This window comes from Hippocampus bargibanti, linkage group LG01 (assembly GCF_051943395.1).
Source record: "Hippocampus bargibanti isolate YZ-2025 linkage group LG01, ASM5194339v1, whole genome shotgun sequence".
NCBI lineage: Eukaryota > Metazoa > Chordata > Actinopteri > Syngnathiformes > Syngnathidae > Hippocampus > Hippocampus bargibanti.
In genome coordinates this window covers 28,093,769-28,106,857 of record NC_142734.1, presented here as the reverse complement: position 1 = coordinate 28,106,857, position 13,089 = coordinate 28,093,769, and the positions used below count along the sequence as shown (strand labels likewise).

At 42.8% G+C, this 13,089-nt stretch overlaps 1 protein-coding gene across 1 annotated transcript; it reads right to left on the bottom strand.

Annotated features, from left to right (window-relative positions):
* Positions 1–236: 236 nt before the first annotated feature.
* On the bottom strand, positions 237–12,511 carry vps16 (VPS16 core subunit of CORVET and HOPS complexes). Its single transcript, XM_089007910.1, has 24 exons — positions 12,329–12,511; positions 11,400–11,488; positions 11,246–11,337; positions 11,034–11,162; positions 10,015–10,159; positions 9,822–9,937; positions 9,584–9,706; positions 9,434–9,489; positions 8,755–8,844; positions 8,459–8,630; positions 8,242–8,373; positions 4,864–4,991; positions 4,549–4,584; positions 4,381–4,489; positions 4,154–4,288; positions 3,984–4,092; positions 3,471–3,568; positions 3,272–3,376; positions 2,598–2,675; positions 2,429–2,515; positions 2,256–2,338; positions 981–1,077; positions 799–902; positions 237–736 (listed from the first exon to the last, which is right to left on the bottom strand). The coding sequence occupies exons 1-24, from the start codon at positions 12,376–12,378 to the stop codon at positions 595–597; spliced, it is 2,505 nt and encodes an 834-aa protein (XP_088864036.1). The 5' UTR covers positions 12,379–12,511; the 3' UTR covers positions 237–594.
* Between the last annotated feature and the right edge of the window lie 578 nt (positions 12,512–13,089).

The window sequence follows — 13,089 nt, the reverse complement described above, 5'->3', positions numbered from 1 at the left end:
GACGTCAACGTTTAAATACTTTTGCATCGTGACAAATAAGGACACACTTGATGATCATGAATAAGTTGAGCTCTGCAGTGTCAAATGGTAAGCGGGGCCAATTGTTGCTGGTTATGAAATTTAGCATTGACAATGACATGATTAATGATTTGTAAGAAATATGTTATTATTTTTCAATACCAGTCTAACTCAATTTTGGCATTTTGCGACGTTGTATATATAAAAAAAAAAATCAGGCGGCCATGATGACTGCAAAAAAATTGTCATTAGTTCATATCCAGGGCACAATTGTATATTTGATTTCGGATATTGTTTGATATAAAGTTATCAGAAGTCATGGCAAGCAAATAAGAATGATATTTTTTGTTAAAAAAAATAAATACAAACTACATTTGGTGATGTGGGCCCAATGAAATAAGATGCCGGGATCCAGATCGGCCCCTGCGCCTCCAGTTTGACAAACATGATTCTGCATTGATTGGCTGAGAGGAACAATCCATTTCAACCGCCGTATAATGTTGCTAATTGTCAAAACCAATCAAAATGAGTAAACCTAGCGGGTGAGATTATGTGCCGTACACGACGACTGTGAGGTCACTTTTTGGCAGATGATAACTTGGCTCGATTTAACCTGTCGGTCAACAAGCGATCTGAGGCGCCGCATCTCGCGAGCACCGCCGATATTTCCGCTTCGTTCCTGCGTTCGATCGCTGCGTCCGCAGCCCCTTCGAGATCGCTGCGAAAGAGAGAAAACACGTTTTGGGGTACGAATTTTACAACTCGCCGCTGACATCTTACCCGATGGCCAGGTGAGCTTTGACCTTCTGCTCCGGCGTCACTCTGGAAATGTACTTCTTGGCCTCAGACGTGTTATTTTTCTGGATGCAGACCTCCACAAAGGCCTGAAGAGAAATGTTTTTCACGTTAAAAAAATAAATCAAAAGGATCATTGGCGCTAGCTGCTGTCTATTTCCACCTACCAAATACCCGATTGGAGACTTTTTACTCTTTGAGAACTTCTCTAACTCTTCCCACGCCTCCTTTTCAGCCAAAGACTTGAGTTTCAACCACCAATACCTAGACAGGCAGACAGGAAGGATTTGAATTAACTTGAAGACAATCTTAACCAGGGTGCCAAACTCATTTTATTTCTGGATGTTAAGAAATGAAACCGTTTGTGACCGACTTTTGCGACAATTCAATCGGGCTCCTCCTACGGTGGCCACCTCACATTACTATACAGAAATGGAAGTCCTCTGGATTTTGTCGGAATTCCGGGATCTTTCAAATTTATATTAAAGTTCCTCTGGAACATTAAAGGACAACCGACGTCTCCGGACAAGTTGTGTCCATAATTTGTAAAATGGCTTCAAATGACTTCTACTGAGCATATTTTACAAAGATTCTACCGCATATAGCTATATTTTACGTTTTAAGACTCGTGTTGAATATTCCGGAAGTCTTGTTTTTGAGTTGGTGACGAGTCCGTACGTGACGTCACTGAAGGAACGCCCCTGACCGAAAAAAAAAGGACATATTGTAGCAGTCCTTCCATCACGTCAATGCTTGTTTGGTCTGAAAACCTCGTGTTGCGCCAGAAGAGGGCGTCCAAGCTCCATATAAGGAATTTATCAGCCTGTGGAAACGCAATACACTGTCATGTCTACAAGAGGTCGCCATTTTCTGCCTCTTTTCTGGGACGCTACATTGCAGTCCAGATGCCTCAAAATGACACGGAATAAATTCTTTAATCGATTGTAAACATGTATGCTTTGCTCTTCAGAACTATTTGAATCATATTCATAACTGGATGTGTCACAAGAAAGCATATTCTCCGACTCTGAAGCCATTGTTTTGATTCTCCAGCAGTGCAAGACGTCACGAGCTGGGGGCGGGACTTTCTGAAAATGCCCAATTCGCAGCTCAATTTTTTGGCAGATTTTGGACACTAAGTCATTTTTATTGGTGTTTTGCATTTGAATAAAAATATCATACTGCGTGTTTTGGGTATTTCTGATCCTATAAAACGTTTTTCTGACACAGAGTGCTTTTTTTTTCACCTCCAAACCTTGGCCAACCTCAATATCGTTATCATCCAATCACAAATCCGAGACATGTTCGTCATCTAACAGAGACTCAGAAATGATCGAACACTACAAACTATGGCTTTCTCTTTCAAATATTTCGCGGTGGCCGGCTGTTTGACACCCACCCTGCGCTAAATACAGCACATTGGAATCGCATCCTCGACATACCTCTTGTCGGGTACCTTGAAGTCTCGATAAAGTTGATCCGTCTGCTTGTAAAGGCCCAACATAAGCAGCGTTTCCATGGTTGCCTGAATTAGGGAGTGAGGTCATGGAAAGTATACCAAATCATTTAAATGGGGGGATTCAATGATCCCCCACCCCTGGTTTTGAGCATCTACCTGGAGCGACAAGCCCATAAGGCCAGCCCCCTTCTCATCATCCAGTTTCTTTTGGAAACGGAGGAGGCGCATCTCGTCTTCGGTGGCCTACAAGGAGGGTTGTTCGTCGTCAACGGCGATACATCCTTTGTCCTCTTGAGAGAAAGTTAGCTCAGCGTGTTCTTCTTACCTTGGAAGCAAACTCGTTTTTGGCTTTGTTGTATTCGTCGACGGCACTCTGCAGGTGGGACAGACGGCTGTCTAACCTCTACAAAAAAATACAAAATACAAGCACACACAAGTGAAGCTTCATGAAGCACTTCTGTGTGCTTCATGTGAAGCTTCATGAAGCATAGTTTTTGATACCTCCAGATGGCACACTTGGTTTGAAGATGCAGTGGATTTTTAAGACACTCCCTTTGCACTAACCTTCACATTTAAACCAAGAGCACAATCTGGAAGAGTCACCAAATATCACAAGTGCTTCAGAAAGCTTCATTTTCCCATCACGAGTTGGCACACAGATTTTTTTTAACAATGATGTCACCCATACTCCTCCATGGGAAAAAAAAGTCTTTGTAAAAATAAACAGCACTGAAAGGTTAAAATTACATATCGGTGCCACATGCGACAAAGCACTGCTTTTGACCAAGCGAATTCCTTTCATTTATTTCTACAAAATTCCTCGGCCCAGATATGCTACGAGAAAGCGGCGCAGCGATCTCGATGAACTTCCTCAATCCACTTCCACATATATTTTTTTCTGACGACGGTATGACTGCGTAACATGACGTGGCGGAAATTCCTTTGGTGGGACATGTGTGTGTGTGTGTGTGTGTGTGTGTGTGTGTGTGATGGTCAAACCTTCTCTCTGTAACTGGTGGCAACATAATAGTTGGCCAGCTCCTGATGGTTGTCGTCCTGGTTATAAAGATCCCTCAACGTTTCTTGTTCCTGCAGTTTACAAAACTTAAAAAAAAAGAGTTGAACCAAACAAAGGTTTGTCACGACTTTGAAGGTCAATCGCACCGGGTGAAGACAAAGCGGTTGGGGGTGTGCTTACTTGTCGGTAGAGACTCAGAGCGACGGGTTGATTTCTGAGCGTCATGAAGAAATCTCCTCGGTTCATCTCGTTCTTCAGGTGAGTCACAACCATGTAAACTGGAACAGGTGGTGGAACAGGGTACATACGTATACAAAGAAAAGAAAAACAAGTACCTATTCCAGCTGAATTGGGAGGGTGAGAGACAAAGGGACACCCTGAACTGGTCTCTAACCAATTTCAATTGATCAGATGCGTCCACCCAGGAAAAGCACACCACTTCAATAAGTACCTATTCCAGCTGATTTGGGGGTAGAGACCCAAGGGGACACCCTGAACTAGTCTGCAGCCAATTTCAATTGATCAGAAAAAGCCATCAAGGTCTTTGGGTTGCCAATCCCAGTTGAAATTGACCACCGAATTAAACCCGGAAGAAAAAAAAATGTCACTTTTTTTTATTCAACACACCCGCATAAAAGTCGGCTATCTTAACTGCCACGTATCCTGCAAATTCGTGTCGCGCATCGGACGTACCCAGATCGGTGTCTCCGCTTTCGACGGCTTTACTGAGAGCCAACTGACTCCTCTTCATCTTCAACAAAAGAGGAACCTGCTCCCCAGACCGAGCCTCCGAGTCCAGCAGCTGCGACAGAGAAACCCGATCGCTCTTCATCCCGATCAAAACATGAACTGTGCGTCTCTACCTTGATGGCGAGCTCCGTTCGTCCACAATCAAAGGCTTTCGCTGCGATGTGCGAGTACGACACACCCAAGGAGTCACCCACTTTCAGGCACACCGCCCTGGCGATAGCCTCATCCGAAAGTTCCTTCTGCTGGACCTGGGCGCACCCACATTAAAAGGCCCACGCGGGACCATCCCATTGGTCAAAAATCATACCGTACAATGCCGGGAGGTATGGAATCAACTTACTTTACACGCTGCCCAGTGCTTGAGTACCTTGCTGACCCCTTGAAAATCCGGAATCTTCAGATAACGGCAGATTTCTATCGCCAACTGATAGAACTGCCGGTACACCAGCCTATGGGGATGCGTAATTGTCACGATGAAAGTGGCAGGATCAAAGTCTGGATGATTTACCTGTCGATCAACACCTGCAGGGTCATCTGTTTGAATCTGTTATCAATTGTTAAGGTTCGTGATGGATAAGTGAAGCTTCATGAAGCACTTGTGATCGTTTTTGACTGCTCTAGGTGGTTTAAACATGCAGTGGATTTTCAAGACATTTCCTTTGCACTAACCTTCATATTTAAACCAAGAGCACAATCCGGAGGAGTTAAAAAATATCACAAGTGCTTCATGAAGCTTCGTTGTCCAATCACTAGTAAAGGGGGCGGGGTTACACCCGAGAAGATGAATAATTTGGTTGGCCACGACATTGGGTTCTGAGGATACTGCGTGTGCGTGAGCGGCAGACCCACGCTGCATTCTCTGACGGCATTCAGGACGCGGAGTTCTCGACAGGTGGCGACAAAGTGTTCCGGACTGAAGTTGGTCAGGAAACATTTTCCAAAAGATGCCGCCTAGTCAGTGCATGATGACACAGACAAACACACACATACCAACAAAACAAAACAAAACAAAAAACATATTTCAAATATTTCAAATAAAGATGGATATTTGACATAATAAAATCACAACATTTTAAAATATTTTTAAAGAGCCAATTACTATAATAATCAAGAGACATTTTCAAACAACTGACATACGGGTACGTCTGGGTGGCAGAAAGCTGCTCGCCCGCAATTATTTTTATGGTTTTATTGTTCTTGTGTTTATTGTTCTTTTAAATGTAAACTGTCCTTGGGTGCTTTGAAAGGTGCTTGTAAATTAAATGTATTATTATTATTATTATTATTATTATTATTATTATTATTATTATTATTATTACAGTAAAGTCTCGTTATATCGATAGTCCCGGTTATATTGATACTATTTCTATGCACGCACAGAGAAAATTACATGCAAACAGGGTCGGATATATCGATAGTCCCGGTTATATCGATATTTTTTCAGACTCCCTTGAATATCGATATAACGAGACTTTACTGTATTATTATTATTATTGCTGACTTGAACTGAAAACGACAAGGCATTGAAATGATGGCAGTCGTTGAGAAGGCTAAAAATGGAATCTAATCTCAAAATCAGAATCATGTTTCTTGGCCAAGTACAGTGATACCTCGGTTTACGAACGCTTTAGCTAACGAATTTTTCGCCTTACGAACGTTAAATTCGCGAGAATATAATCTTGGCATACGAACTAGTTTTGGATTGGATTGGATTGGATATGCCTTTATTAGTCTCACAGTGGAGAAATTTACATTTCGGGAAACACACAGAGCGCCACAATGGCTGGCGGACTAGTTTTCGGCGGAAGAACACCAAACCACCCGTCCGAACAGCACCACCGTGGCTGCCGGACTACTTTTCAACACCCCCTTTCTCTGAGTGCATATGTGGTTTGCTCTGGAGTGGATACCTTTGCTTTTTTGGGACTGAAAAATCCCCACCACAGGCCAGAGTTCAGCCGAAGAATTAATTACGGTCGAGTGGAAGAAGATTATTGAGAAACACGAACGAGGTGTGCGTTTGTGTTACTTAGCATCCCAGTACCAGTATGCTAAATCGACCATTGTTACGTGTGGCTAAGGGTGTTTCTTTTGTCACTTTGTGTTGTTGTGCGTTGTGGGGAACGGAGACTGTGCTGAGCGGTTGCGCCTTTCGGCAGCATGTATATGCCGGTACTGTTTTTGAATGGGAGGAATGTCGGTGCCATTTGATTGTCTTCGCTGGACAGCTCTGGGGCCATTGTGCTTTTTTTGCGCCTGTAATGGGCAGCATCTTCACAACGGCTCCCCTCTCCCGGCAAATTGGCGTTTTCGTGTTTATTAGTCATTGTAAGTATCTTGCATGCTGGGTCTGAGAGGACAGTAATTTCATCTGTGCTGTATGTAATGCATATTAGCATATTTGACAATAAAGCTGACTTTGACATTCTGTGTTGTCTAAGCAACGGTCTCAGGCTATAGAAGAGGTTGAAAAACTTCTGTTAATTAGGATTAACGAAAAGCAGCTCGCAGGACACCGTGTGTGTGAGATATCACCGAGAAAGCACGACAACTTCACTCGGATATCATCAAGAAGCAACTACATCAACGACCATTACAAAGGAAAATAAAATGACTGTTATACAGTACAGTTTATTTGTTTAATTACAATACAATAGCACATTTATTATACATAAAATAAGGTATATTTTGTGTAGTTTTAAAGGACAACCGACGTCTCCGGACAAGTTGTGCCCATAATTTGTAAAATGGCTTCAAATGACTTCTACTGAGCGTATTTTACAAAGATTCCACCGCATATAGCTATATTTTACGTTTTAAGACTCGCGCTGAACATTCAGGAAGTCTTGTTTTTGAGTTGGTGACAAGTCCGTACGTGACGTCACTAAAGGACCGCCCCTGACCGTAAAAAGACCCACTGTAGCGGTCCTTCCATCACATCAATGTATTTTGCTGTACTTGTTTGGTCTGGGGACCTCGTGTTGCACCCAAAAGCCGCCAGAAGAGGGTGTCCAAGCTCCATATAAGGAATTTATCAGCCTGTGGAAACGGAGGTGGCCACAGGAGGTCACCATTTTGTGCCTCTTTTTTTAGGTGAGAGATTTCCCCCCAATGTTGCCTCAAAATGACACAAATAAATTCTTTAATCGATGAAAAAATTTATGCTTTCCTCTTCAGAACTATTTGAATCTTATTCATAACTGGATGTGTAACAAGAAAGCATATTCGTTGTACTAAGTTCATCCTGTCTACTTGATATCTAATTTAAAGCAGATTTACTTACAGACAGTGTAGGTGTTCAAATACCTGACATGTTTCGGCGTCTACTTATGGTATGAAGGCAGAAGTAGACGTCGAAACATGTCAGGTATTTGAACACCTACACTGTCTGTAAGTAAAGAATCTGCTTTAAATAAGAAAGCATATTCTCCAAATCTGAAGCCATTGTTTTGATTCACTAGCAATGCAAGATGTCTTTGCGTGACGTCATGAACTGGGGGTGGGACTTTCTGCAAATGCCCAATACGCAGATCATTTTTTTGCAGATTTTGGACACTTTAAGTCATTTTTATTGGTGTTTTGCATTTGAATAAAAATATCATACTGCGTGTTTTGGGTATATTATATATATGCTATAAAACGTTTTTCTGATGTCAGTTAAAAAACAAAAAAGTGACGTTGGTTGTCCTTTAAGGCTTATTTAGTAGAAAATTATGTTTTATGGGGACCTGGAAACGGATTATTCTCATTTTTAATAGTTTCCTATGGGAAATTAATGTTTGGAAGACACAATTTTTTGCCTTTCACGCATTTTCTGAGAACCAATTAAGTTCGTAAGCTGAGATATCACTGTATGTAAAACACACAAGGAATTTGTCTCTGGTAGAACACGCTGCGCTACTATCATCATAAAAAAACCTGTAAAGAGGCACTATACAGTTCTATTTGGGTTACTGTTTAGAGAGTAAATGGCTCGGGGGAAGAACCTGTTTAAATTTCTGCTGGATTTGGTGAGCATGGATCGGTAGCGCCTGCCTGAGGGGCGTAGCTGGAAAAGGTGGTGGGCAGGGTGCGGAGGGTCCAATAGGATTTTTCGCACTCTGAATCTAGCAGTAATCTAAAAATCTTTTGATTATTTGCCCCTGGAGACGTCACGTGACATAATGGTGAAAAGGTCAATGACTAGTAGGTAAGTCCTCACCCGGAGCAGAGACTTCTGGGTGTTGGCGTCGTATTCATGTCCCGCCGCCTCAACGCACTGTCGAACCGCCTCCGCCAGCATTCCTTGCTCCTTGATTTCTCGCAGGTACTCATCAGCCTTTTGACTGGACTTCTAGACTCACATCCGCACGCAATCAATTCATGGTATGGTATGTTACTTTTGGACTAAGACGCAAGCAGTGAAGGCGCCGTACTACCTCATACTCGCGATGGGCCTCCAGCAGCAACGCCCCAGGCGCCATGGAAGCAATTTTAAAGATGTCCTGACAGACGACTGGAACTTCTTGCAGCAGCTCCTGATTGATTGAACTGATGATCCGGACGCCATCCAGCTCGCCGACACAAACACAACGGCCGTCGAGTGGGTATCTGCAGTGGGGTTAAGGATAAAACCCTCCGAGAAGAGGTAACTTCTGTACAACATAGCTAAAAACTTATTAAAAAAAAGGGCGGGACTTGGTTGATAGAGCTCCGCCGAAGCTAATGTGGATACTGGATGATGTCATTACAGACTCCGGCCACCAGGAGAAGATGGTCCCACACCATCACCACAGATGGTTCCTGGCATTTTGGTCTGCGACACCTGGATATACAGTATTTTACGCACTATAAGGCGCACCTCAAAGCATTCAATTTTCTCGCTAGCCGACAGTATGTCTTATAATCCTGCGCCTTAAATATGGGTCAAAAGTCTCACATCTTGAGTGTAATATTTTAATTGTCCTGTAAAGCTCTTTGCTACCGTTGCGGCGGATGTGAAAGCACTGTAGGGATCAAGCTGCATTGTATTGTATTTCCTTGACTGTGGTTCCATCTAGTGGAGGCATAGCGCAACCTCAGACAGTATTGTAGCTTATATTTTAGGCGATCCGGCCCAGATATGAAAAATAAGATGCCTGGTGAAAAACAAGTTACATTTAATGATCCTAAAGCACAAGTGTCAAAGTCAAGGCCCGGGGGCCAAATCTGGGCCGCCACATCATTTTATTCGGCCCGCGAAGGCAAATTTGTAAAACTGGTACTAAGAACATAAGCACTCGATTTGTTTATAAGCTTTAAAAGTTTCAACGGTTTCACGTTGAATAGATAATAAAGATGCGTTTTGGCCTTGTATGCCCGGACATGCCCAGAGGTCACAAAATCGGTAAACGGGGACCCCGAAAGCTTCATACCAGACCATCTGTTTGGGTGTAGTCCTCACTTTGGTGTCAACCTCGCTCAGCTTGCTCTAGAGACATATAATTACATATCAACCGTGACACTGACACCCCTTCGACGAGGTATTTCACTACAAATGTGACTGAAACAACAACAAGGTTCACCTGAAGCTGAGTTAAACCTGTCCACAGGTGTCCGGTGTCGGTGAAGAGAGCAAGATATTTGTAATTGAATGATGCCGACATATGGACGATATTGCCCGACTGAGGACCGAGTCCTGGAGCACACTGACATGGGCACAACACAACGGGTACGTCACACGTTTGGTACAAATTTTATGTACGCCAGCCAGCAGCAGTCTGTCTGTCTATCTGTCTTTCTATCCATCTGTCGCCATCTCACCACAGAGGTGCAGGAAGTATTGTCCAGGATGTAGAGTTCAGATCCGGCGGCCAACAATACTTTGGTCTGGCGGTCTTGCGTGAGGACAACCCAACAGGACGGCGCCGCCTGCAGGCCTGTCATCCAAAGCGGATCAAGTGAGCAAAATCATCTGACGTGCAGCCGAGGTTGTCGCGGTAGGGTCGACTGTCACCTGGGACGGCGGGTAGCCTCCGAAGTTTTAAATCTGTGATGTTGGTTGCCAAGGTGAAGCGTAAAGATCCTGTTATGATGGCAACACCAGTTCCATAGGGGGAATGGAACACCTTGGCTTCTAAGACTTGTGATTGAACCACTTCCTGGAATAAAAAAACAAATCACTGTGTCGTTTCATTTTGCGCTTGCTGGGCACAGTGCAGAAATATGAGGCCCCCCACCACTTTTACAACGATTGGCGACATCGCGCAAAATCTGATAGTTTGAGTGAACGCACGACTTCGCGGACGTTTTTTGGAACTAAATCAAGGCCTTGGTCTTTCTGGATGGGAATTACAGTCAAACTTCGGTTCTCGACCATTTCAGTTTTCGACCAAAAAATGTCGGGTTTTTTTTATGCCTTGGTTTACAACCGAAAATCGGTTGTCGACCAAACTGAGCGCACCTGAATGCACCACTTGACTACCCTCCGTGTTTCCTGATACGTCACTTCCTTGTGTCGGGTGTCATTGTGACCAACATGTTGTTGGATAAAGTTTTTATCGTCAAACCTGGATTTTCGAACATCTCGGTTTTCGTCCAATTCGGTTTTAGACCAAAAATATCTGTGCTTTTTAGGGCCTCGGTTTGCAACCGTAAATGGGTTCTCGATCCAAATGAGCGCACCTGAATGCGCCACTCGACTCCCCTCCACTTTCTTATCCGTCACTTCCTTGTGTCGCGTCTCATTGTGATCGATGCTTTATTGTTGGTGAATAAAGTTTTTTTATTTAAAAGCAGACGTGTTAGGCTGAGATCTCCGCAAATCGGACGTTATCCTCGTGTAGCGTTCCATTGTGAGTCGACATGTTTGTATTGTTTAATGTCATTTTTTTTAAAGCAGACATTGATTGGATTGGATTGGATTTGCCTTTATTAGTCTCGCAGTGGAACGGGAAATGTTTTGGTTTTCGAACAGGTTTCGGGAACGGATTATGGTTGAAAACCCAGGTTTGACTGCACCAGATAAAATCTTACCTGTCCCATGCTGAAGTGTCTCTTGAAGGATCCAAACAGGTCATAAATCAAAACTGAACCATCTTCTTGAATACACAACAACTCATCCGACACTGTCCAACCCAGCTGAATCACAGGGCCGCTTTTCCACTACACAGCCATAAACATCAAATGTCAGTCAGTGAAACAGTACAAGTCCGTTCGTCAGTCAGGGTGGTGCCAATAGTGCTTACCGGAAAACTGGCAATGGCAACACCGGAAGCAGAATAAATCTCCAATTGAGGACGACTACTTGGTGAACGTCTGAGAGGTTCTCTGAGTAGAGCTGTGACAAACAAAAATATTTAATTTGGCTCTGAAGTCCAGATGGTACGGACATGTGTGTACCTATCGGCCCGCCGTAAGGTGCCGCCGTCATCAAGCAGTCTTTGAGTCCATCTCTCAGGTTCCAACTCATCTCATACAGCTCGGTTTTACTGCCAAAACACAACCAGTTCAGGGTGCTGTCTGCCGTTCGCACTAAATCAGCTGGAATGACATCTAGCAACTCTCCACAAGCCTCTTCAGGATATGCGGTTTTGAAAATGGATGGATGCTATTTTGGTGTTTGTATTTCAAAGTGTATGTTTTGGCGATCCCATATCAAACCTCTGAGGGTCTGCTGGTAGGTTGCATTGCCCGGATTTCTCAAAATTTTTCAATCTTTGTTTTGTAGCCGGTGGAAGAGAGGTTATATCCGAGCATGACGAGAGATATGTTGCGTTTTATGTACGGTGTTTTATGCCAAAGTACTTTGTAAACATTTGTCGGTTAATGTGTTCTTCATCAAAACTGATAGAAAATAACAATAATTTGAATAGTAATGATAATGAATTTCTCCACTGTGGGACGAATAAAGGTTAATCTAATCTATTCTAATAAAAGTTGTAAAAAATAATAAGAATACTTATTGTTATTTTTGCAATTCGTGGCAGTATTAGTAGCACTATTATTGTGCTTTTAGGATCCGTATTCCTTAAAAAAAAGACGTTTGTGCATTTATACGAGCTTTTTTTTCCTTAAAAAATATACAAAATGATCCATTATTTCTATGGTAGTTGATACGACAACGCCCATCGCTTAAATGAATGTCATCTTTCAATTTCGAATTAAAATAATCATAGCGAGAGAAAGAAAGAGTACGTGACGTAAGATGAAAGTGGCAGTAATGAGGTTCATTTGAATGTGAATAAAGTAAATGTTAATTCTGCGTGTGCAGTTGCGTGTTTACAGCCGCATCTTGTACCCTGGTAACACCCCGTGATGCTGAAATTTACCGGTAAAAAGCTTCTCCCATTGGATTCCAGTTGGCCGTTATCAGAGCCATGGTGTATATTCTTCCCGATGACACCTGAACGCATCAGACTGGCAAATATGATTCCTATTGATAGACATAAAGTACCGTATTAGTTCATTGTTTTTCACTGCTGTCAAACGTAAGGTTGGTCAGCTGACTACTTCCGCCAGAGGACTTCTTCTTCTTCTTTTTTTTTTGCAGGTGGGTTACCGAGCTGTAATGTATACCGCCTACTATCGTACCGGCAAAGTAAGTGATTTTGGAAGGCGTTGCAACTATCTTTTTCTATGCGTTGCAATGACTTAGGAAGCCCTTAACCGGAAAAAAAGTAACGTCACACTCACATTTATGCAGTGCACACATAAAAAATATGTTAGTGTAAAATAAATACAGATCTACTCCTATCTGTCGACAATTTTGATATATTTTGGATTGTAATTCCATTGTTTCCCTCCCTGTCCTGTCCTTACTGTCCTTTGTATTTCGCGTATTCTACACTTAAAGCGCACGTAGTTAATTTTTTTAATAAGTTTTCTAATTATATAACTAATTATCGAACTTGACAAGCACAGACTCATCTCTTTGTTGGTTTACTTTAAAGGCAACCAGAATTTACAATACCGCCCCCTTCTGGACAGTTCATCGCACAACATTTAAAGGACAACCGACACCACTTTGATGTTTCCTAACTGACATCGTGGTGTATGGTGTATGGGAGAGGTAGTACCTTTGAGGGAGATA

Bases quoted from the DNA above. Each gene is read 5' to 3' on its own strand.
- vps16 (XM_089007910.1), bottom strand. From the start codon at position 12,378: ATGGCTCTGATAACGGCCAACTGGAATCCAATGGGAGAAGCTTTTTAC. The intron at 4,490-4,548 runs GTAAATCATCCA...GCATCCCCATAG, and splicing joins CTGCAGGTGTTGATCGACAG to GCTGGTGTACCGGCAGTTCT. The intron at 3,569-3,983 runs GTACGTCCGATG...CACCTGTTCCAG, and splicing joins AAGCGGAGACACCGATCTGG to TTTACATGGTTGTGACTCAC.